The 20974-nt window shown below is 40.2% G+C and overlaps 7 protein-coding genes across 13 annotated transcripts; 2 read left to right on the forward strand and 5 right to left on the reverse strand.

Annotated features, from left to right (window-relative positions):
- Positions 1 to 201: 201 nt before the first annotated feature.
- Positions 202 to 1519, reverse strand: LOC135426714 (uncharacterized). Of its 2 annotated transcripts, none has more exons than XM_064679972.1 (3): positions 964 to 1519; positions 705 to 893; positions 202 to 649 (listed from the first exon to the last, which is right to left on the reverse strand). In XM_064679972.1, exons 1-3 carry the CDS (start codon positions 1049 to 1051, stop codon positions 354 to 356), a joined length of 573 nt encoding a protein of 190 aa, XP_064536042.1. In that variant the 5' UTR covers positions 1052 to 1519; the 3' UTR covers positions 202 to 353. The 2 variants fall into 2 exon arrangements, with proteins under 2 accessions (XP_064536042.1, XP_064536041.1); XM_064679971.1 differs by having other exon boundaries at positions 705 to 896.
- A 137-nt stretch (positions 1520 to 1656) lies between these two features.
- On the reverse strand, positions 1657 to 3003 carry LOC135426713 (baramicin A1-like). The gene is made up of 4 exons (XM_064679970.1): positions 2847 to 3003; positions 2568 to 2783; positions 1839 to 2512; positions 1657 to 1778 (listed from the first exon to the last, which is right to left on the reverse strand). The coding sequence occupies exons 1-4, from the start codon at positions 2896 to 2898 to the stop codon at positions 1767 to 1769; spliced, it is 954 nt and encodes a 317-aa protein (XP_064536040.1). The 5' UTR covers positions 2899 to 3003; the 3' UTR covers positions 1657 to 1766.
- Positions 3004 to 3948: 945 nt separating this feature from the next.
- On the reverse strand, positions 3949 to 9159 carry PAN2 (PAN2-PAN3 deadenylation complex catalytic subunit PAN2). 2 transcript variants are annotated; one of them, XM_064680138.1, is made up of 16 exons: positions 8987 to 9159; positions 8662 to 8855; positions 8418 to 8587; positions 7120 to 8275; positions 6944 to 7058; positions 6760 to 6881; positions 6592 to 6688; positions 6475 to 6528; positions 6241 to 6359; positions 6011 to 6187; positions 5752 to 5945; positions 5119 to 5692; positions 4841 to 5052; positions 4559 to 4780; positions 4358 to 4467; positions 3949 to 4303 (listed from the first exon to the last, which is right to left on the reverse strand). In XM_064680138.1, the coding sequence occupies exons 1-16, from the start codon at positions 9042 to 9044 to the stop codon at positions 4137 to 4139; spliced, it is 3741 nt and encodes a 1246-aa protein (XP_064536208.1). In that variant the 5' UTR covers positions 9045 to 9159; the 3' UTR covers positions 3949 to 4136. The 2 variants fall into 2 exon arrangements, with proteins under 2 accessions (XP_064536208.1, XP_064536207.1); XM_064680137.1 differs by having other exon boundaries at positions 6475 to 6531.
- A 385-nt stretch (positions 9160 to 9544) lies between these two features.
- On the forward strand, positions 9545 to 10614 carry AIMP1 (aaRS-interacting multifunctional protein 1). The gene is made up of 2 exons (XM_064680140.1): positions 9545 to 9712; positions 9767 to 10614. Exons 1-2 carry the CDS (start codon positions 9575 to 9577, stop codon positions 10562 to 10564), a joined length of 936 nt encoding a protein of 311 aa, XP_064536210.1. The 5' UTR covers positions 9545 to 9574; the 3' UTR covers positions 10565 to 10614.
- A 14-nt stretch (positions 10615 to 10628) lies between these two features.
- On the reverse strand, positions 10629 to 12092 carry LOC135426828 (protein FAM8A1). The gene has a single exon (XM_064680139.1). The coding sequence runs from the start codon at positions 11994 to 11996 to the stop codon at positions 10989 to 10991; it is 1008 nt and encodes a 335-aa protein (XP_064536209.1). The 5' UTR covers positions 11997 to 12092; the 3' UTR covers positions 10629 to 10988.
- Positions 12093 to 12402: 310 nt separating this feature from the next.
- On the reverse strand, positions 12403 to 15652 carry LOC135426835 (stromal membrane-associated protein 1). The gene is made up of 2 exons (XM_064680151.1): positions 15276 to 15652; positions 12403 to 14556 (listed from the first exon to the last, which is right to left on the reverse strand). The coding sequence occupies exons 1-2, from the start codon at positions 15403 to 15405 to the stop codon at positions 13124 to 13126; spliced, it is 1563 nt and encodes a 520-aa protein (XP_064536221.1). The 5' UTR covers positions 15406 to 15652; the 3' UTR covers positions 12403 to 13123.
- Positions 15653 to 15679: 27 nt separating this feature from the next.
- Positions 15680 to 20880, forward strand: LOC135426831 (serendipity locus protein alpha-like). 5 transcript variants are annotated; one of them, XM_064680143.1, is made up of 9 exons: positions 15683 to 15877; positions 15947 to 16120; positions 16180 to 16503; positions 16828 to 17152; positions 17214 to 17927; positions 18441 to 18542; positions 18614 to 18671; positions 19640 to 19736; positions 20213 to 20361. In XM_064680143.1, the coding sequence occupies exons 1-9, from the start codon at positions 15788 to 15790 to the stop codon at positions 20246 to 20248; spliced, it is 1920 nt and encodes a 639-aa protein (XP_064536213.1). In that variant the 5' UTR covers positions 15683 to 15787; the 3' UTR covers positions 20249 to 20361. The 5 variants fall into 5 exon arrangements, with proteins under 5 accessions (XP_064536214.1, XP_064536213.1, XP_064536212.1 ...); XM_064680142.1 differs by lacking the exon at positions 20213 to 20361 and having other exon boundaries at positions 19640 to 20106; XM_064680144.1 differs by lacking the exons at positions 16180 to 16503; positions 20213 to 20361 and having other exon boundaries at positions 15680 to 15877; positions 19640 to 20106.
- Positions 20881 to 20974: the final 94 nt, after the last annotated feature.

Below are 20974 nucleotides of genomic sequence, written 5' to 3' on the forward strand. Positions count from 1 at the left end.
TATAAAAATTAGTTCAGGTATAAACACATACATATCTGAGCATACACTCAATTTGATTATATTTGAATTAACAATTATCTCAGCTACAAAATTTTCCTTCGCAACAATTTTCAGTATAATTATGATTGGGAAACTAGAATTTTTACAAAAGCTTTCTTTTGGGTCAACAATTGAGGAATATGAGGGTCAGGTTTTGTATGAAATTTTTAACTTTCACTTTATTTTAAAAGAGAATCAACTTTGTTAATAAAGTAAATCGAAATAAAAATGTTACGATTTGTAAAATTGACAAAGAAACGTATGTAATTTGGTGCCACTTGCAACGCCGGGTAATTTTTTGGTGACTTTACAAATTACCTAGAATTTATGTACTCGTTTTTTTCGGCATAATAGAAGTCGAAACAGACTCGTTCGATCTCGACGTAATATTCGCTTGTCTTAATTCTTTTGCCATCTTCGGTGATTTGTTCGGATCTACCTATTGCCTGTGTTCCGGGCTTTTCCAAATCGAAGCACTCTCGTTCCTTATGAGCGGAGCCATCGCGGAAATCAGGCTTGTTGGTGGCAACATCGCGATTTGGACGACTCACTACGTCGCTGCGAGTGCCCCGATAAGCCCGGACTGTGGGATCACGATCGTGCTGGGTAGCTAAGGGTATGGATTTGTATTCACAAATGGTGTTCAGGCTAATTATGGGATTCACCTGATTCGCCGGCTCCATTATTTTTATGCACATAGGTGTTGCCCTGCTCGTCGGTATAGCTGTGCGATCCCCCAGGCGTGTTCTGGAATGTACCAGCCACACCAGGCACCTGGTAGCTGCCTTCATTTTGACCGCGTATTAAAACCTGCTGGCTTCCATTGCTTCCATCGTAAGTTCTTTGCGCACCGACTGCTGCGGGCGGAATCGAATGTTGATTTAACTGAATTGAAAAAGCAAGAATGCAAATCAGTTTAATTACCGATACAAAGCAAGCTCAATCCAAGTATTGCTAGTGATTCCATGTTGCCTATTCCACGAATGATCTGAGCTGAAAGCTCTTTCAGCATTTATACCAAGAATCTGAGTGGGCGCCAATCGGGAGCGAAATCTCAGATCTCAGACGATGACATTCGGCTTGATCTGTCCCGGGAAATTTGGAAATTCCCCATTCAATCCAAACTTGTCTTTAAGCTGACAACTTTTATATATGCATTTACACATGTATATTAATTTTCACCACCTCACATCTGTGACTTTTTCTAGCTATCTGCTTGCGGTTGACATGCAACAACAAAACTGAAAAATCTCACTATATAACGCGACTATAGAATCTACAAATATGCACATAATACACGAATGATCTTTGGCTCAGAATTACACAGAATATTAGAATAACTAATCAATATATGACAGGTCATGTTAATTGATTCACACAAAGCCCTGCTTGTGCTATGTATTGTTTTTAATTAAATACAAATCTTGCTTGTAAAATTAATAACAAGTACCAGCAGGCTTCACTTAACAGGAAATCCAAAAGTTGTACAATAAGTTTTGATTATTTACAACAAAAATGCAAACTGGTTTTGACCCGATTGGCCCGGTTTAAGCCTGAACCAAAGGATCGAAAAAAGGTCGTTTTTTAAATAATTAATTCAATTATAAAAACAGAATATATATCGATATTTACTTATTTATTTGACGTAGCAGTTAACTCAACAATAATAATTACTTCCCTATTTTACACTTTTCAACTTTTGGGTACGATTGTCGCTCCATCTAGGATTAACCGGAATACTGTAAAGAATCGAACTAGCTATTGTTTTCTTTTTGTTATATATGTTATTTATAACTTACGCGTTGTGGACCACGTCCATTGGGGCTGCCTGAGGTGATGATGTTGCCACTGCTGTCAACGCTAACTGTGCGTCCGTCCGGGCGCTTCCAAACTGAGACACCATCGTTCCAGACTCCAGCTTGATCATCGCGTGCCACAAAGTTTTCACCTTGGACGCGAGCGCGTCTTTGACGGGAGTGGGCGACAGTGCGGCCATCGCGGCCATTGGCAATGAAGCCGCCTTCGCCATAGCTAACAGAGCGTCCATCCGCACGGCTCACGTGCCCAGACTGTGGGCTACGGCGGCCTCGTTGTATAACAAAATCACCGTTAGGGCCGCCGTAGTCGACCGTGCGATCCGGGCGACCAACGTGAATGTCCCGACTACTGCGACCAACGTAGACTTGACCACCGCTGCTGGCGACAACACGATCCGGACGGCTCACGAGCACAGACTGTGGGCTACGGCGGCCTCGTTGTATAACAAAATCACCGCCAGGGCCGCCATAGTCGACTGTGCGATCCGGGCGAGCAACGTGAATGTCACGACTACTGCGACCAACGTAGACTTGACCACCGCTGCTGGCGACAACACGATCCGGACGGCTCACTACGACGCTTCGGCGGCCACGATATGCATTGGCTGCCGGTCCACGCTGTGCAACTAGGTCCGGTCCACTTATGCTGTGGGTAGCTAAGGGTATGACTTTGTAGCCAATATTGAGGTTGAAGCTGATAATGGAATTTACCTGGTTTGCCGGCGCCATTCTTATTATGCACATAGGTGTTGCCCTGCTCGTCGGTATAGCTGTGCGATCCACTTCCAGGCGTGTTCTGGAACGTGCCAGCCACACCAGGCACCTGGTAGCTGCCTTCATTTTGACCGCGTATATATACCTGCTGGCCAGGTGTTCCAAATACATGCGGACCATCGCGTCCGTCGTATGTTTTTTGTGCGCTAATCGCTGTAGGCGGAATTTAATGTCAATTTAAATGGAAAAGGCTAGCACGTATATCAATTTAATTACCAGCACAAAGCAAAAGCGCGCAGCTCAATCCAAATGTCGCTTGTGATCCCATGTTGCCTATTCCACAACTGATCTGATCTGAATGCTATAAGCGCCCTGCCTCTCCAGTATTTATACCAAGAGTCTCGGAAGGTGCTAATCGGCAGTAAATTTCCCCAGACGACGACATTCGGTTTGATAAGCACAGATCGGGCTCGGGAAATTCAGAGGTTGCCAGTCGCAGCTAACCGCTAATAACATCTACTTGCCTTTGAGCTAGCAAATCTCATCTATTGCCACTTTGCATCTGTGACACTTCCAAGACATCAGCTAGATTTGACCCCAACAAAACAGATAAATATGACTATTTAACTGGCGCTCACCTTACGTTCTCATATAAGTCAGACATATGCACATAGTATATGTTTATAATAAGATCACATTGTTTGTTTTCAATAGCTTCAGTTCTGATTACACAGAATAATGGCCCGGGCAATACCCAACGAACGAACAAGTTGAATTAATCTACGGCAGATCAAATCGATTCAATGCACAGCATGCATATTAGTAAATACGCATATGTGTATGCATATGTGTGTGTGAGTGTGTATTATAATTTAATACAAATCATGCTCGTAAAATAGGCAATAACTACAAGTAACCTCCACTTAATAGGCAGTACAAACGAGTTTTACAATAAGCTTCAATGTTTTTCTTGTATACGTTTTTTATTTAAATCAGGGATGCAGAGTTTAAACTGAACCGATGTGAACCTGGAATTCTTGGAACTTTCAAGTGAACCGAACTCTGAACCGAACCAATTGCCCAAGAAATCCCTTAAGCAATTAATCAAGGGTATTCGACTTAAAAATACCCTGTATACTGTATATTGAGCTGCTGTAACACCAACAAACCGGCTGAGCTTCATACAATTTTAAAGGAATTCGAAATTTTTAATTTGGAATTGATGAAGTTGCAAGACTTGCATATGGCAACATAATTTCTATAGAATTTATACTCATTAGGCACACCTCATGTATGTTTTAAACCAATATACCCATTATTACCAACTAATGAGTACACAAAATTACATATTGCTTGATTTAAGACAGAACACAGACTGTTAATGAAAATATATTAGATTTGATTTTATTGTGGGCATGTCTCTCCAGACGATATTGAGCTTAAAACTAAATGGAATTCCTTTTTCAAATACAAAATAACATTTTAAAAATTTGCAATCTAGGTGGCCGGTCTAGCATTTGTACGGGCTTCTATCTGTCGTTAACCAGTGGATGGTACCAATAATTCTTAATCCTCCGGCACCTTCCACTGTAGCTGTTTACCACGATCGTATAGATTTTTTAATGCAGGCGTAAATTTCTTCTCCGCTTGCAATTTCAAATAATGTTTATATAGCTGAAGTGTTGTGCGAGCATCCTCAATGGAGTCATGCGTTTCAGATTGTATTTTCGTGCCTATCAAAATTGAATGTGAATAATGGTAAAAGCCCGTTGAACTGTGGAACTTACCCAAAAAATGCCAGGCCAAAAAGCGCAATGAAACCATGCGATGATGGGGAAGATGAAACAGGTGCACCGTGTCGATTATTTGTTCGGATGGTACGTATATATTAATGACCCTTTAAAGATAACAAATTCGGTGAAAGCTTATATCTTACATCTTATATATATATATATTCAAATTACATGTTATGTATATATTAAAATTACCTGAAATCATTCTTTAAGCCATGACCCACAAAAATGACGCCTATATCGACAAGAAACTTTAATTTCTGATACGAGTACTTCAAGGCAGTCAAACGTTTACTACTAAAGTTTGCATCGAGGTCGCCGGGTTTAATGCCAGAAAATTGTGTTAGGTAATCGACGACTTTCTCTTGTGTCGAAATGTAATCATCTATGAATGGTACACCTTCATCAGGACCTTGCCTAATATTGAATAAGGTATTATGTAATTGTTCCTCATTGATACTACGAACACAAACTTGCCCACGAATACAGGATATACGCGCCACACTCATATGACAGGGCTTTATGGTCGCCGTTTTGCCATCCGGCCGTATTTCGTTTTCCTCCGGATTTAACGTTACAAATTCCGCATCCATGGCGATTAAGTCGCCTGCTTGTGGCATCTCATTTGATTGCAGTGGTCTCAAGGTTGCATCAGTTCCGGGTTTTTTTGGTATCGGGTTTAAGATGTCCTATAATCATTTTAATCATTAAGAAAATATTATAATCTAGTTTATTGACTTGGTCAATACTCTTACTTGCAAGAATGGATTGGTTGGAGTATTGCTGGCTGAATCGTTGGTTTGTGTGGCTGTTACTGTAACGGGCTCCACCACGGTTGGTGCTGTGTCTGTTTCATCCTCTACACTGCGATAAAACAACACACACGGCACCTTCCAATCCAACGTGAACCAAACAGATTCTTGTGGTGAAACAGGTGAAATGCTAAAATCATTAAAAATATACCACTGCGGCTGCGTCTCATCGATTGCATCCGAGGTAGTCGCCTTCATAGTATGATATTTTTGGCGCACATTTATTAGGGACACCAAATTCTTCTGGGTGCCATCGTCAATTTGACAGACAACTGCATGCAGGGCATACATTCGATGGATGTGATCCTTGGGCAGCGTTTGTTGTTGTTGTTGCTGCTGCATCAGCTCCTCATCTTCCGACTCCTGTTCCGTTTTGGATGCGTGTGTGGGTGATAGCACGCTCAGCTCACCTGTGTCACTGATGCCCATGTTGAAGGCCAGTGGAAACCAGGATTTTTGACGGCCGCTTGGTGAGCTATTGACATTGCTTGGCTGATTTGTGTGTGAAGGAGATTTTCTATATAAATAGAAAACATATATTTATACGTCTTTATATATAAAGAATCAATCACTTACCTATCCGGATGCATAAAATGGCAATCACTACGTGAGCAGTTGATACCATAACGGCACGGCTTGCTGGTACTTAAGGATGCTGCCTCAGCAGTTGGTCGATCGTTCGAACGATTAAGCTGGCGTTTCAAGAAGCTGATATCCTTTTCATTGTTTAGGCCACAGTTGATTGCCAGCACTTGCGGCAGCGATGAAACCTAGTTGAGAAATAAAAATTCAATTTAATGGCTTAATATAAAATTTATATTACTCGATATGTTACCTTAACGCTCTGATTAGTTGGCGAAAACTTCTTACAGCTCTCACAAAAGGCTTGAATATTTTTCTCAGAGCTCAAAGATCGCTTTAAAATGTTACCAAAATCAAAGTGCTGCTCATTGTCCTTTATATGCGTGGGGTACGATAAGTTGCAAGCCAGCAAAATATTTTCTTTTGATTTCTGGTAAAATGTTATTGCTAGAATTAATTGTATTTTTTAATTTAAATATTCACCTCTGCCTGACACTTGATACATCTGTTTATGCATATCTGTTTAGTTCCAAAAATTTTGCTTATATCCGTTTCCGCGTTTATTTTACAACGTTCCCGTTCCTCCTCCTTTGTGCTTTCGTCTGTAAGATGGAAATGATTAAGTTTGAACATAAAAAACATGCACGAGATACACTTAATCTTAAAACTGTAAAAAGTATACATTGGTAAGGGGACTTCTTAAGAGCAGTTACTGACCAGAGATTGATTCATATAACTCAGTAGCCGTGTTACTTTCTGTGCACATACTTTCTGCTAAAATATAACTTTGTGAGAACCCAATTACAATTGAAATAAAAAGTAATTAACATTTACCGACAAATAATGCACTTTGCGGACCGTTTATGCCAGAGTTTTTGCCAGAATCCAGAATTTCATAATGCATTTGATGCAATATAAACCGATTCCAGTTCTGTAAATAAAAAAGTTCATAATGCATACTTAATTTGCTATCCTAATGCCGATATAAATTTCAATACTTGCCTGAATTAGTGTAATAAGATTAACATTTGAGGATCGATCAGATAAAATCAAGCCTAAAGCAGATGCTTCAGGCACAGTGCGAAATGAGCGCAGAAAATTGCTGGCTTGGCAAGGAGTTGAAGCTAAAATAAGTTTTGCGTACATCATCTAATAGCCATTTATTTGTATGCGTACTAAAACCAACCAGTGCTTTTGTCCAGCATATGAAAGAGGAAGCCCAGTTCGCAGGATAAGCAAAACTCCTTGGAGCACGTGTGTCCAATTAGCTTCATTCGTAAAGGTTCCGTAAAGTACAAGATCTAATGGGAAATTAATTTTAAATCAATTTTCTGGCAAGAAATTCAATTAAGGCTAGCTTACCTGTAGCATGGCATTGCAATAGGAATTGGGCAAGGTCGCTTCGAGTCCGGCGAAGCAAGTTTGATTATGCTGTTCGAAATCAAAATCTTGCGTACCCAGTTTGCTATATTTCAATTCCACTTTACGATATCGCCTTGGTATGATTTTAACGCCGCTCTCGGTTTTTGTAGCCGTCGTGTTGCCATTTGCATTGGGATTGCCGCCACCGCTCTGTCCTTGCTCAATAAGGAAGTAGGGTATTTGATTTCGTCGTGCGCTTCGTGGATTCGGTGAGTATCCAATGGGTCCTTGCATTTTCATACTATTAAGCACATCTGGATCTATGGTCTTTGGGCGATGATAACCATAGCGCAACAGGTCCTCTGGCCAATCAGAAAACCAGCGCGTGCCTGTCGTCAAATGCGGCAGCATAACCGATGACAATGGAAAATTTGTGTCTGTAAATGGTACCATTGGCAACTGTGGGACAACGTCCGCAAACTCAGTATTCCTCGAGAACGCATTAAACTGCGGCTGTGGTGTTTGTATGGAGGCAATAGTATTAATATGACCCGATTGATCGCCAAAGGCCATAGCTTGCGATGAGGAGCTGATGTCGAAACTCAAGCATTGGCTGCCATTCGTATTAATTTGGTACATGGATACGCGTGGCTCGCTCAGCTCCACAGTGTCAACCAGCTGAAATTGTCCATAGCTAGACACGACGGCAAGACGGGATGTAAGCGATGGCAAAAACTTCAGCATTTGTGGATCAATCAGAACTTGTATGGGTGATATCAGACGCAACATACGCAAATCGTAGACCATCAGAAAACGATCGATTGCCAAATTATTTTGCCTGCCACTATAGCCGCATGATATAAGATAATTGCCCTGCACATCAAAATCTGAGAGACTATTTGTATGCGTTTTGATTGTATGCTCCACGCTTAGGGTGTTTAAATCTCTTAGTGTGACTGTCCCAAATTGATCACCTGCAAATAGATACCGGGAGTTCTTTCGCAACACCGTACATCCAGCGGATCCGACATGCTCCAACCGCGTCTCCTTCAGACTGCGCATGTCGAAGTCTATGAGCTCCTCTTGCAAGCCAGCCATAACTAGGCGATGCGGGGATAACTGCAGCATGCACACCATTTCCACCATGTTGTTTGATCTGGTTGGCAAAATATTTGTACATAAGAGTTACAAAAGAACAGAACAGTTTTCTTCGGGTTGCCGAAGATTAAAGACCCTTGCAGAAATTTAGTATACATATCGTTTTAAGGGTATGAAAACGAATTATGTTAAATCCTCACTTGTGCGTAAACTTTGGCAATCCTCGACGTATCTGGTGTCGCAGTGATGTCTGTGTTAATACTAGAACTCCCGAATCGATGGTAATTATTTGTCGCACTATATCGCTGGCGTGTACTTGGAAGGATGTGTATTTCTGCAGGGAGCTCGTGTAGTACGAGGTAACATGTCCCTGTAGAAAGTATATTAATAGAAGTTTTTTATCAAAGCAGAGGGCAGACTTATGTTTAAACAGATGCTGCTTACACCTTGATTTCCCATCCAAAGTAATTCTTCATAGTCATCGAAGGCTACAGTTGAGACGCCAAAATTTTCCCCGCCGTCAGCAAGAATTGGAATTGGGCTAGCGACGTAGTCGGCATCGCTGGAACCAATATTGAAGCCATTGAAACTTGGTGAATAATGCTCAGAGTTACGCGGGGGCCCTGTATCGTAAACACCTTAAGCAAATATAGAATATAATACATGTATATATTTCAATAAAAATGGAGAAAGTTGGAAAAATACATGATACATATGCGTTGTATAGACAAATACAAATACAATTTTATGTGTATATTGGTTGACGTACTTAAAATGTCTTCGGACGCTCCGATTTGATCGGTGCCGCCACAATAAACGTAATCCATTTGCAATATGAACACTCTTTATCTATTGTTTATTATTATTATATTTAACAAGTTCTATTTGCATCAGTTGTTGTTGCGTATTTATATTTGTGCTCACGACTCATCATTGTTTAGTATCAAAAAGTTATCGATATGTTGTAGCAATAATAACATCGATATTTGGAATTCGAAAAACATTAATTTAATTTTGAGCAAATTATATACATTTTAAAGAGAACAGAGCTAAAATATTTATTCAAAATTTTGGACAACCCAATATCTTATCAAAATAATTTACTTAAATGTCAAATTATTTAGACGATGCAGCAGTGTTGCCAATTCAGTCTTCTAGCCGAATTTGGCCAATTTTAGAGGTTGTATTTGAAAAAAATGAAATTTAAAACCAATTTAGCTTTTTTCTAGCATATCGATGCCAAGTTCAAGTAACTTTATTTTTAGGCAAGTTACGTTCAGAAAGCCGATTCAGCTATTTTAAACTTTTTTGCAGCGGTAGCTAGCAACAATGTTTTGCAGCCCTGGTTGCCTCAACAATGCTGCGTGCCACATGCAGAATCGCATTAAACCTAACTGGAGATCAGTGCAGAAAAAGCGTAAACATGGCTGCTTTTCAGAAAATTGTTGAAAATAATCAACGTGCCGAAATGTTGATTGACTCATTAAAGGGAGAGGTAATGTAGATGAATGCACCCAAATGCCAAAACTTATATGATTAACAACTTTAGATGGCGGCATTACAAAACGAGATTGTCCAGCGTAAAAAACAGGAGCTGATTAAAGAGAACGCTGTGCTGGCTAAGGAAATAGAAGCAGCTCTGGCGCAGCTAGTGGCGCTCGAAGTACGCAATGGCAAGAGGCAGATACCGGTGCCCGGAAACCGGGGCATTTGCACCACAACTGAAACATCCGATGCACCTGCGCCTGTTGCGAATGAGTCGAAAGCATCCGCCGCTGCCGCTACTCCCAAAGAGAAAAAGGTCAAGGAGAAAAAACCCGCCGCTGCGAAACCAATTGCTGTGGCGGAGGCTCCAGTGGATGTCGGACGCCTGGATATGCGCGTGGGTAAAATTGTTGAAGTCGGGCGCCATCCGGATGCGGACAGTTTATATCTTGAAAAGATCGATTGTGGCGAACCAGCGCCGCGTACTGTTGTCTCAGGACTAGTTAAATTTGTACCGCTGGAGGAAATGCAGAATCGTATGGTCGTTGTACTGTGCAATCTGAAGCCGGCCAAGATGCGTGGCGTCACCTCTGAGGCAATGGTTATGTGCGCCTCAACCCCTGAAAAGGTTGAAGTGCTAAGTCCTCCAACTGGCGCCGTTCCCGGTGATTTAGTTCATTGTGATGGTTACGTACGCCAACCAGATGCACAGCTCAACCCGAAGAAAAAAGTGTTTGAAACGTGTGCTCCAGATCTTATGACCAACTCTGAGCTGGTGGCTTGCTATAGGGGTGCACCGCTCCATGTGCCAGGCAAAGGTAATGTTGTAGCACAATCTTTGAAAAATGTTTTGGTTAAATAATTGTTTGGCATAATGTTATTGGCAATAAATGCGCTATGTTTTCCCAGTTATTTATCATTCTAGGTTCATTTCGACGTGTTGTTTTATTTTCGCTAGGAATCAATAATATTACGATGTTAAAGCCCGGTTTCTTAACATACGGTTTCAGGAAACATTATCTTTCAAACATTGAGAAAACGGACTTAAGACTAAGTTCATAGGATTAAAAAGATATGAATTTCATATGCTTGGAAAACATTTTACATTTCTTCTATTTACATCATAATAGGAAGAAAATATTTTTGTCTATCTGACAAACATGAACTCAGACATTTTATGGTTAACAAAAATTATAAATTAATTTGTTTCTGTTATGCCACGGTCGTCTACATTTCTTCACAAGATTTGGCATTATATATAGATGTGTCCCGCATCTTGTGTCTGACTACTGCTGATGTGGGCGTGGCACGGCGGGCGGCACGGCGGGTGGAGCTGGATTTCGGTTTGTCTCGACAACTATAGTCTTTGTTATAATGTCGTAGGCTGTGCGATTGTTCTTAAAGAAAACCATAACGACGCAGATGGGAAAGAGTAGCGTCATGACCAGATTCTTGGCTAATGCACGCATCAATGCCCTGAGGAAGCTAGGTGTCTCGGCGGGATAGAGCACAGCTCGCAACGGTTCTCGCTGGGCTTGGAAAACAAATTGAGGCATAACAGGTGCCTGCAGCGGCATTACGGCCTCCACATAGAGTATACGAATCTTCATCAGCGATTTGCCAGGTGTTGCGCCATTATAGAACACCGTCCAGAGGCATTCATAGCAGCATACTAACAATTTGGTCAGCAACTCAATTAGTATTAGATCCGACGAAAGACTTATAAAGTCCATTGAGATATCCAGAAAATTCACAAAGATATCGTCATCTTCCAATGTCTTACGCATCACATCCTTGTCGAAATCCAGATCAAAAACGTGAAACAGTGAAAAGGTCACAATTATTTTCAATATGAATAATATGAAAATATCTATGGCCTCCGCAAAGGCGCGTTTCCAAAACGGCGCCACAACCATTTCAGTGCCACCAACTCTTTGGATAATCTCTTGTTGCTGCACTTCGTCAAGAACCCGAAAACGATTGAAGCTGGGCCTAACAGCTGGCGATGCATTCGCCTGCGCTGACTGCTGCTGCGGCTGCTGGGTTTGGCGATTTGTCTGCAGCTGCTCAATGCCTGGCGGCGCTGCATATGGCAATGGAGTTTGCAACAATTGTGGATAGCTATAATTGGCGAGCAGATAATTGGGAAACATTTGCATGAGCGCCGCCTGTTTCGCCCATTCTGCGAGGCTAGCAAAATATGCCTCCTTTGTTGACAAATCCTTGTTTATGTCTGTGCACTTGCGCTCTCGGAGCTCATTTGAGCTTCCAGCTGGCCCTTCGCTGCTCTCCATCTCACTTATTGTTTTGAAATCAATTATATCTTATTTAATTTTTTCTAATTTTACTTTTATTTGATTTACTTTGTTGTTGAAGTTGACGTGTTAAACAATAGGCGGCGGCGGGGTGTGCAGAAATATCGGAGGTATTTATTTCGTTTCAGGGTTGCATTAAAATACCCAGTGGGATAAAAAGCAAGACACAGCAGTGCTATTTCTCATGCTTTTCACTGCTTAAAAGTCTGTGTGTAAGCAATGTAACGGCAAAATTGTAGATGCATATATATTAAATTTAATATTAATCCAGAGGACAAACCATGATCCAAAATTTATGGGACTTTAAAGTTGAAGAAGTGCAGTTACTCAAGAACTTAAAAAGATCATCCGAATAGGTGAGAAATAAGTAAAAGTGGTAGTTCAATTATTTTATTATATAGTTAATGAATATTTATTTATTAAAATGGTATCCACTTATAAATAGAAGTACATACGTATTTCATACTGCGGATTCTCAATTAGGTATTGAATGACATACATACATAGTTCAGCTAAGGATATAATATAACTTACAAGTACACTTGCCAAAAAATCTCACGTCTTCCCAGTATTGATGGAACGTATCATACGTATGGCTGGATGAACATAGTATATAAGTACATAAACATGAACATATTCAGCTGTGATCAGAACTTATCAATTTGTTATCATTTGTTATATGTATGTTTTTTATGTATTATGTATGCATGTTCAATTCGGAAACACGTACGTACGTACATATATGCGAGTGCATATGTATACATATGCACATACCTACACATGCATTATATGTGTATGTACAAACCGGGAACATTTGTTACTTACATACAAGTACGTATGTATGCATATGCACCTACATAAATACATATGTGTATGTAGCTCTTTTTGTTGACAATAATAGTATTCTATTTTGTACAACATCTTATAAACAAATAAACAGAAAAGGTTGGGCGGGGCGCAGAAAAAAAATACACAATTCATCTATTAATACAACTCAACACAAACACTGGCTTCGGCGGCAAGTAGGTACAAAAAGTTATACATTAACAATTATAACTTATTTCAGCATATGGACCTTCGATAAAGGAATGCATAGGAGTCTTCATTTATTGCCAAACATTACCGATATTTAAATTGCCAAATTGCTGATTTAAGTTTGACGTCACGGACGAGGCGGTGGTACCAGTTGTAGCTGGATAACCTGATGACGGCAACCCACTCGACATGGGCTGCATCAAGTTCATCCCAATTCCCATTTGTTGTTGCTGTTGTTGTTGTTGTGTTGTCGCCTGCGGTGCTCCAGCGGCACCAAACAGCTGCATACCACTGAGCAGATTCTGATTTGTCTGCATCAAATTTGTTGCCGTGCCCTGGCCGGCTGCCAGACTGTTGCCCACCAAATACGGACTGGCGCTGACATTTGGAAACTGGCCACCGCCAAAGGCGACATTGCCCACCAGGTTCATTGCGCCGCCAGTAGGCGCATTGCTGAACGCATTCGGTGCGGCCATAACGGGTGCATTGTACATGCTCACTGAATTGGGAGGTGTCATGAACTGATGATGATGATGTGCCTGTTGGGGCACTTGCTGCTGTTGCTGGTGATGCATGTAGCCGCCAGGTGCCATGCCCGTAAAATTACCAAAGCTCAATTGTGGATTGTGTGTGGTTGGTGCATTGCCATACAACGCCAATATGCTGTCCTTGGACATTTTGCCCGACTGATCCTTATCGCTGGCACCCCCTAGTGTGCCCTGATTGAAGAAGTCCTGCTCCTGTTGGGCTAAAGAGTTCGACTGCTGGCTGGGCATGTTCAGCGTAGTATGGTCGCCACTATTCCCATTTGTTTTTTCCGGAGTTGTTATGCCGCTCACATTACTGCTGGCACTCAGAAAGCTAGTGAAGCTATCATTCTGCAAATCCTGTACGCCGCTGTGGACGATTGGCTTTGTGGGCGAGGCGAGCCCCAACAGATCACTTTCAGCGGCACTTTGGGTGCTATTGTTATGCACACGATGAGATGTCTTTGGACTACAGCCACCGACCTGATTGGGCTTCGGCTTGGGCAGTGGCGCCGGCAGTGGTGTACTTTTCGCTGTTGCTGTCGCCGAGGGGCGTTTATCGACGGAGCCGCTGTTGCTGCTATTTATGTTGCTAATGCCGAGACCGGTTTGCGCCGATTTCTTTTTACGTTTCTGCCGCTCCAGTTCCTCATCTATCTCCTTGGCCCAATCGACCTTAGGCGGCGAGGGCGGAACCCATTCGCGTGCCAAATACTTTTTATGCTCGTACTTGGCCCGTATAAAGTTCTCCAGCGCCGTATCTGTTTGAGGGCGTCTGAAACCATCTGGCAGCTGTGCCTCATAGACGGCACGTGCCCGGGAATTGCCCATTTGTTGCAGCGATATCACCTGCTCTGGTGTCCATGCATCCAGATTGACGCTCTTCACGCGCGATATGTGTACGCCCAAGTTGCGATGGATGCCAGCGCATCGAATGCACAAAAACACACCCAGATTCCATGATGCCCAGCGGGGACCTGAAAATGTACAAGACCCAATGAGTAATTTGTATGCACAGTCAGATAAACAAAGCACCAAGAACGAATTATCCAACATTTGTGCTTATCTTGAAGCCTTACTTATATATATGTATGCGTTATAGAGGAGGCGGTTAACCACAGAAGTGCTGCGGATTTAGCTATTTTATGGCTGAACATCTTTATACCCAAGGCGTCAAATGAAATCAGGGCATTTTAAACAGATTTGGCCTTTTTTTTTGGGTTTTAATGAGAAGCTTAGTGGCATCTGACAAAGCTAATCCTGCCATATGTAGCACTGGATCCCTTTTGTGTTTGAAAATAAAATCTAATAATGTTTGCAAAACTGCCAAATAGAAATGCTCACCCAAGGGAGCTGTCCGATCGTAGAGCTTTCACTGTAGTGAAAGTACATTATGTACAGGACATTGCGTGCTTGTCTTAAGCTGACCCTGACCCTAATTAAAAGGGGAATACTCTCTAAACATGCTAGTTGCGTGCGCCGACATAAATTAAATTAATTAACGGAGCCGTTCTAATACTCAGAAACAGTTATTTTATGTGGTTGCGCTTTGAGTAATAAATTATTACTAATAATTAAATCGGATAACTAATAAATGTATGTATGAATGTGTGCATATGCTCGTACATAATGTGTTTTGTTGTTGAGTTGTATATGAATGTAGAGAGATGTGTACTTTTTGTGACAGTGTACTCACCCTTGGCGTCGCAATCCACACAATATTTATTGTCATCATCACGTAGCATTTGGGTTAACAGGGTTTGACATTTTTCCTGCATCAGTTTGGTGCGCTCCGTTTCCTTACGGCTTGCATTTGACGTGCTCATTTTCTTGCACTTGTCGTTGTATACGCACTGCACGAAATTCTATGTCTGGAATTGTGTTTGGAGTTTTCTAATAATGAGTTAAGCAGATTGTGAGACGTGGGCTTGATTGTTTAAGTGATTGGCCGCTGCTTAGTTGTTTTTGCATAGATCTTAGTCAATTTTTTTTATTGGTTTAAGAATACTACAATTTTTGCTATCGAAAATAGTGTACGTCTGCGTCTGTACGTCAGACTCATTTTAAAAGTCTGGCAACAATAATGTCAAAATGCAAAAGGCAAACAGTGCTGCCAGATGTTCAAAAGGCAAGCCACTTTTTTAAAACCTTTGTAGTGTGTACTTTTCTTTTTATGTGCAACAAGTGAACTTTTAATTTTATATTAATATGCAACCATTGAGAGAGAAACTAGAAGCATGCCTACACATGCTAGATCGTGGTGGATCCACTAATAAGGGCGATACAAATTGGCTTAACGTAAACATAAGCATTACCGGCGTCCTTTGCAGCTGTTTTTTTGTTTGTATATGACTTTATTCATTACAGGATTTCTGTGCAACATTTTTGGCTTTTGTAAGTACGCTGCAAAAGTGCTTAAGCAACCAGCTAGAACATGATTGTCTGGAAATAATTTGCCTATGCTTAACGCAAATTTTAATATGTATTCGGCACTTGGAGACCACAATCCAAACCGAAGCAGCAAGTGGCACAAGGATTCAGGTAGATTATTACTAAACCCGTATTTTGTGTCGCTGATCTTCAAAATCCTTTAATTTTAGGCTAGCCATCACCATTTTACTGACCGCATCACGGTTTGCCTTAAAAGACTGTGCGTGTGTCTGCTGCCTTCGACAGGACCTTCAGAGAATAGCGCTACAGAAGGCGTCTCGTTTCTGAAACTACTGGATTCTGTGCTAGATTTCCTCTCAGAGTTCACCACCGAGAATGTAGACAGAAGTCTTGTTAAAGATTCACCGGCAAATGTGCTAGCCCTAAGCATGCAAATAAAGTGCCACATAGATTTACTTCTAGGCCAAACATTGTCCTTTGCTAATGTGGCATTGCAACAAGATAAGAAAGCGTTAAGTGCGCTTTGTCAGAAGGTATTTCTTAAATGCCATATACGAAATGAATTTAAATTGATATATATAACTTTCCTAATATTAAGCTTATATGAATGTTGACTATTTGGTATTTAAATGTGATAGCCAAAAAACAACAAGGTGTAAGCACCAAAAAGTTGTCTGTATTCCTATTGCAAACACCTTGCCGTCCTTTCTATGCTTTAACTTGTTGAGAATTCCAAGCGTCAATTACCTGAGTCCATTTTATGTCTGTTGTTACCTGTCTATTTCTGTTTGTTACCTATTATATATTACTATTTATACTAAAAATGTCAATTGCGCTATATATAACTCTCTTTTCAGGTTATGCGCGATTGCAGTGCTTTACAAGAGGAATGCCAAGAGACAGCCACCAACTATTCCATGCAAAAACTTAAAGCCATGACCTTAGAGCAGGCACTTTGCCAACTGGAGGAGCACATAAACGAGTCCCTATTGCGTTTGGTATACACCTGTTTTCTGGACTTTCAAAGAATTTCAGTAGATAAAATACGCAATATATTGCGTAATTCAAGCACTGCGGACACCGATGCCACTGCTGATGAATTCATAGCCGATTTCGATGTAAATTTGGATCGCGCAACACAAATTGGCATTTTTGCAATAGCCTTTGCGCCAAACTTAAAAAGTGTGTGCCTTTAATTCAAGTTTTTTACACATATATCTACTTATATAAAACTCTTTTTTAGTAAAAACCATTGTACGCAGCTGTCTCGCCTCATTTGAATATTTGGATACCAGTTTAATACCATCGCTGCAGTCGAATGCCTCAGATTTGCACTCTGAACTATTGGAACAGCACTTTAAGGAGGAAATGTCTAAGTTTAAGCAGGCACTGCAAGAGATTATGGACAGCCGTGCTTTTGTCGGCTGTTATTTGCAAATTCTTACAACTGGCCTAAATGCGGCTGAGAAAAAGTTTGATAAAACTCAACTGGAAGACTTGGTCCAAACGGGCTTTTCAATACTCGAACATTTTCAGCTGGATACTAATCAAAAGGTTGTCTTACAACCGGGTCATGAGCACTTGCAAAATTTTGTGCGAGTCTTGCGAGAATGCAAAGCTATACTCATGTGTGCATCCCAGGTTCAGCAAGACCGTATTATTAAGAGATTTAAGATATTACGCACTATTCTGCGCAAACTGCACAGCCAGATTACTGGAGATCAGAATAAACCTGCTGCATTTACAGAAAATATAAAGCATACAATAATTGAGCATTCAAGTAACTGCATGGATGAGGGTAATCCGAAAGGCATACTGTGTTCTCCATCACGCAGTATACTTTACGCAACTCGTAAGGATCACAGTAGAGGAAACAGTTGTACGCCAACAGATATAAGTGCTGAAAAAATTCATTCGGATTGCCTTAAGCCGAAGGCCCACAACTGTTTACGTCGGAGTAAGTTATTGTATAGCTTTATCCAAGTGTAATACTCTTTCGGAGAGTCAGTAAATTTTGTCAATAATGTATGAAGCCCATCACCTTATGAAGTGCAATCAAGAGCCTAGTCAACATATCCATGTCACTTCTGAAGCTAACTATTGATTGATTGATTTTGTCTTTTTGCTTCACGCAGTACATATGTCGGATATAGCCGATATAGGGAACTATCCATCGAAAGTAGAGTTCTTATAAGAATAACTGATGGATTTCGTAGTTCCTGCCAATTTCTGCAATTATAAGCTTCACTATATTCCGAACATAGGAGTAAAATCTGAGAAAATCATTGTTTTTTAAGATATCTTAACCACAATTACGAGCTTCATTGTGCTTTGTAAATATCAGCAAATTCTATTTAACATTTTAATCTGTTCTTGAGACCTTAATCTGTTAAGATTTTATTTTCTGCAGAGGTAGTGAATATTCGATTTTCTATTAAAGTTGCTAATTGTTACATTTAAAATTTTCCAGAGGACAGTCTTCGCACTACGATGTTCAAGCGGCAAACTGTTTTTGAGAGTCTCCAAATTCATACTACAAGTAATAGTCAATCCGCCAGTTTAGAAATCAGTGGTATGACTAAAAACAACCTTTGTAAATTCAACAACTTTATCATTTATTAATTAAACTTCTATTTTTTATAGAAATACTCAACCAGCTAACATGCCTAACGTCCAGCTTCAGCAAGAGCCTGCAGGGCAAGTTGGCGAATTTTTAAAATCTATTGTGAATGCTCAGAACACATTCGCACGCGCTCTAACTCGTATTCATATTCATACTCGTATTCGTAGTGGTAGTACGCGGTGTTTTTATTTTGCGAATCTTTAAAAGATTCAAAAATAACAAATAAATTATTTTATTAAGAAATATTTCCGCTACAAATTGCAACAATAAAAATTGTTTTGTTAAAACAGCGAGATTAAGAACATAATTGTACTATGCCAAAAGTTCGACTATCGATTTTCCCAAGCGACTTGTAGATACATATTTGCGCGCATATGAAATATAGTTTCGTTATTTAAAGTTTTACTGAACTCTGGTGGCAATGCAAACGGAAACGAAAGATGAAAACTCCACAGTTGATAGAGTTAGGTCAAGCGATGAAAACCCAACTGAATTGAGCGACTGTCGAAACAACAATCATCATGTGGTTCCTATAGGCATCCTTATAGTGCTTGTCACAGTCTATCTAATGATCGCAGGAGTGCAGAACAATTACAACTGCTATGTAAAACCAGGGGTTGTTGCTTTAAAGCTAAGCAAACCAAATGTGAACTTCAAAGATAAAAATGTACACGCTTATCGAAAGGAGTTGGGTTTTGAAGAACAGCCATTGTGCAGAAAAATTGATGTTTTTTCCAATGAATTGTTTACATTAAAGAAAGCCAATGAGTCCACTGGTCAATCCATAATGTCTAGCAATCTCCTTATAAAAAGACGCAAACAGCTGAAGTCCATTAAGTCCAAGTCTCAGTCTACAAGGAAAAGGGAGAACTCCAAGAAATCAAATACAGCTGAGCCCATTATTTATCTCTTTGCATTGGTTTTTATATATCTATTGCTAAAAGCAGCATCCGATATTAATCAACATTATAAAACGGTAACAATTGTTTAACTATCATTATAAAATGGTATATATATATATATTAATACATTTTTATTGTCAACAGCAGAACAAAGGAGATAAACGACTGCGTCGCTGTTCCCTCCAATCCTATGCCCAGAAGGAGCAAAGGCACAATCATCAAGATCGACGTGCTTCAAAAGGTATTTCAACAAAAAGTTTGCCAAAATTTTAAAGAGGATCCACATAAATGTAACTGTATGCTTTTCAAATAGGGAACAAATCAAAACTTTAAGATACAAAATAGTTTTTATTGTCATATATGTGTTGTGAACTAATATTTGATTTTCTACTATATCGATGTAAGACATATCCTATCTACATTTACTCTCAAACTCCACTTAGAAGCTATTTCTGTATGTGAATGTACTTCGATTCCTATAAATATATATAATTTTAAGTGTTAATGACTTTGTATGTTTATGTGCCTATATATATACCCTATATGAATCTGTATAATGTATGTTATAAATAAAACTCTTCTCTGCACTCTTGTGATGATTTTACAAAGTATTATCTTGCCACAAAGCAAAAGTTTGCGTTTTATTTCCCTTTCATTTTCAAATACTCGACCTTCAAGTACTGATAACCTTTTTATATTTTTACATTCGCAATGCAGATTTTCCATTGCACACTAGACACAACATTTTTGTAGAGGGCCGTTCCGTATCGCTGGATCGTTACCGGGAAGGAAAGGCACCCAAAGAGCTGTCGAGAAGCGTGCGCCAGCAGACTTCAGTTGGTGACCATCCCAGGACTTACCCATTCAAGCCCATCCATCCAGCTGTAGCCAAGCATTTTACAGGCGATGCGCATTTGGGTAATAAATCAAACTTCAACTCCATAAAAAAGAGATTCATTTGAGTTAAGATTATGTTATTTTCCTATTCTAGAGCCACGTATGTGCCGCCGCTTATCGGTTCCGATCAGCATAAACTATCAGACTGTGCACGTCTCTAAGCTTGTACACCCCGAAATGGCAAGACGCGGCTCAGTAGCAGACATGGCGATCACAGGCCTTCCACCGACGGTCCCAAGTGTCCTGCCAACAATGCAAACACCCGACACAAAGCGTAGGGTCCGCATGATAAATCGCCACTAAGCAGTCATTTTTAAAAAACGAATCAGAAATAACTTTCAACGAATTTATATGCAATATCTAGGAGTACTCAGACTCATCCAAACGACTATTACAGATGTACCTATTTGATAAATATATATAAAACCTAAAATTGCAGGTTCAAACTAGGTTTGAACCATGGCTAAGGAGTAGCTTTGCTAACCAATCCAAATTTTAAGCTTCCCCAACGACTGGAATTTGAAATCTAACACAAATCATAAAATATGATCTTCATGTTTTTGTTTTTTGCTTTTAATTAAT

Source organism: Drosophila montana, unplaced genomic scaffold (genome assembly GCF_035044405.1).
Source record: "Drosophila montana isolate Dmon_TW-CO22-7 unplaced genomic scaffold, ASM3504440v1 contig_2081_1, whole genome shotgun sequence".
Classification (NCBI taxonomy): Eukaryota; Metazoa; Arthropoda; class Insecta; order Diptera; family Drosophilidae; genus Drosophila; species Drosophila montana.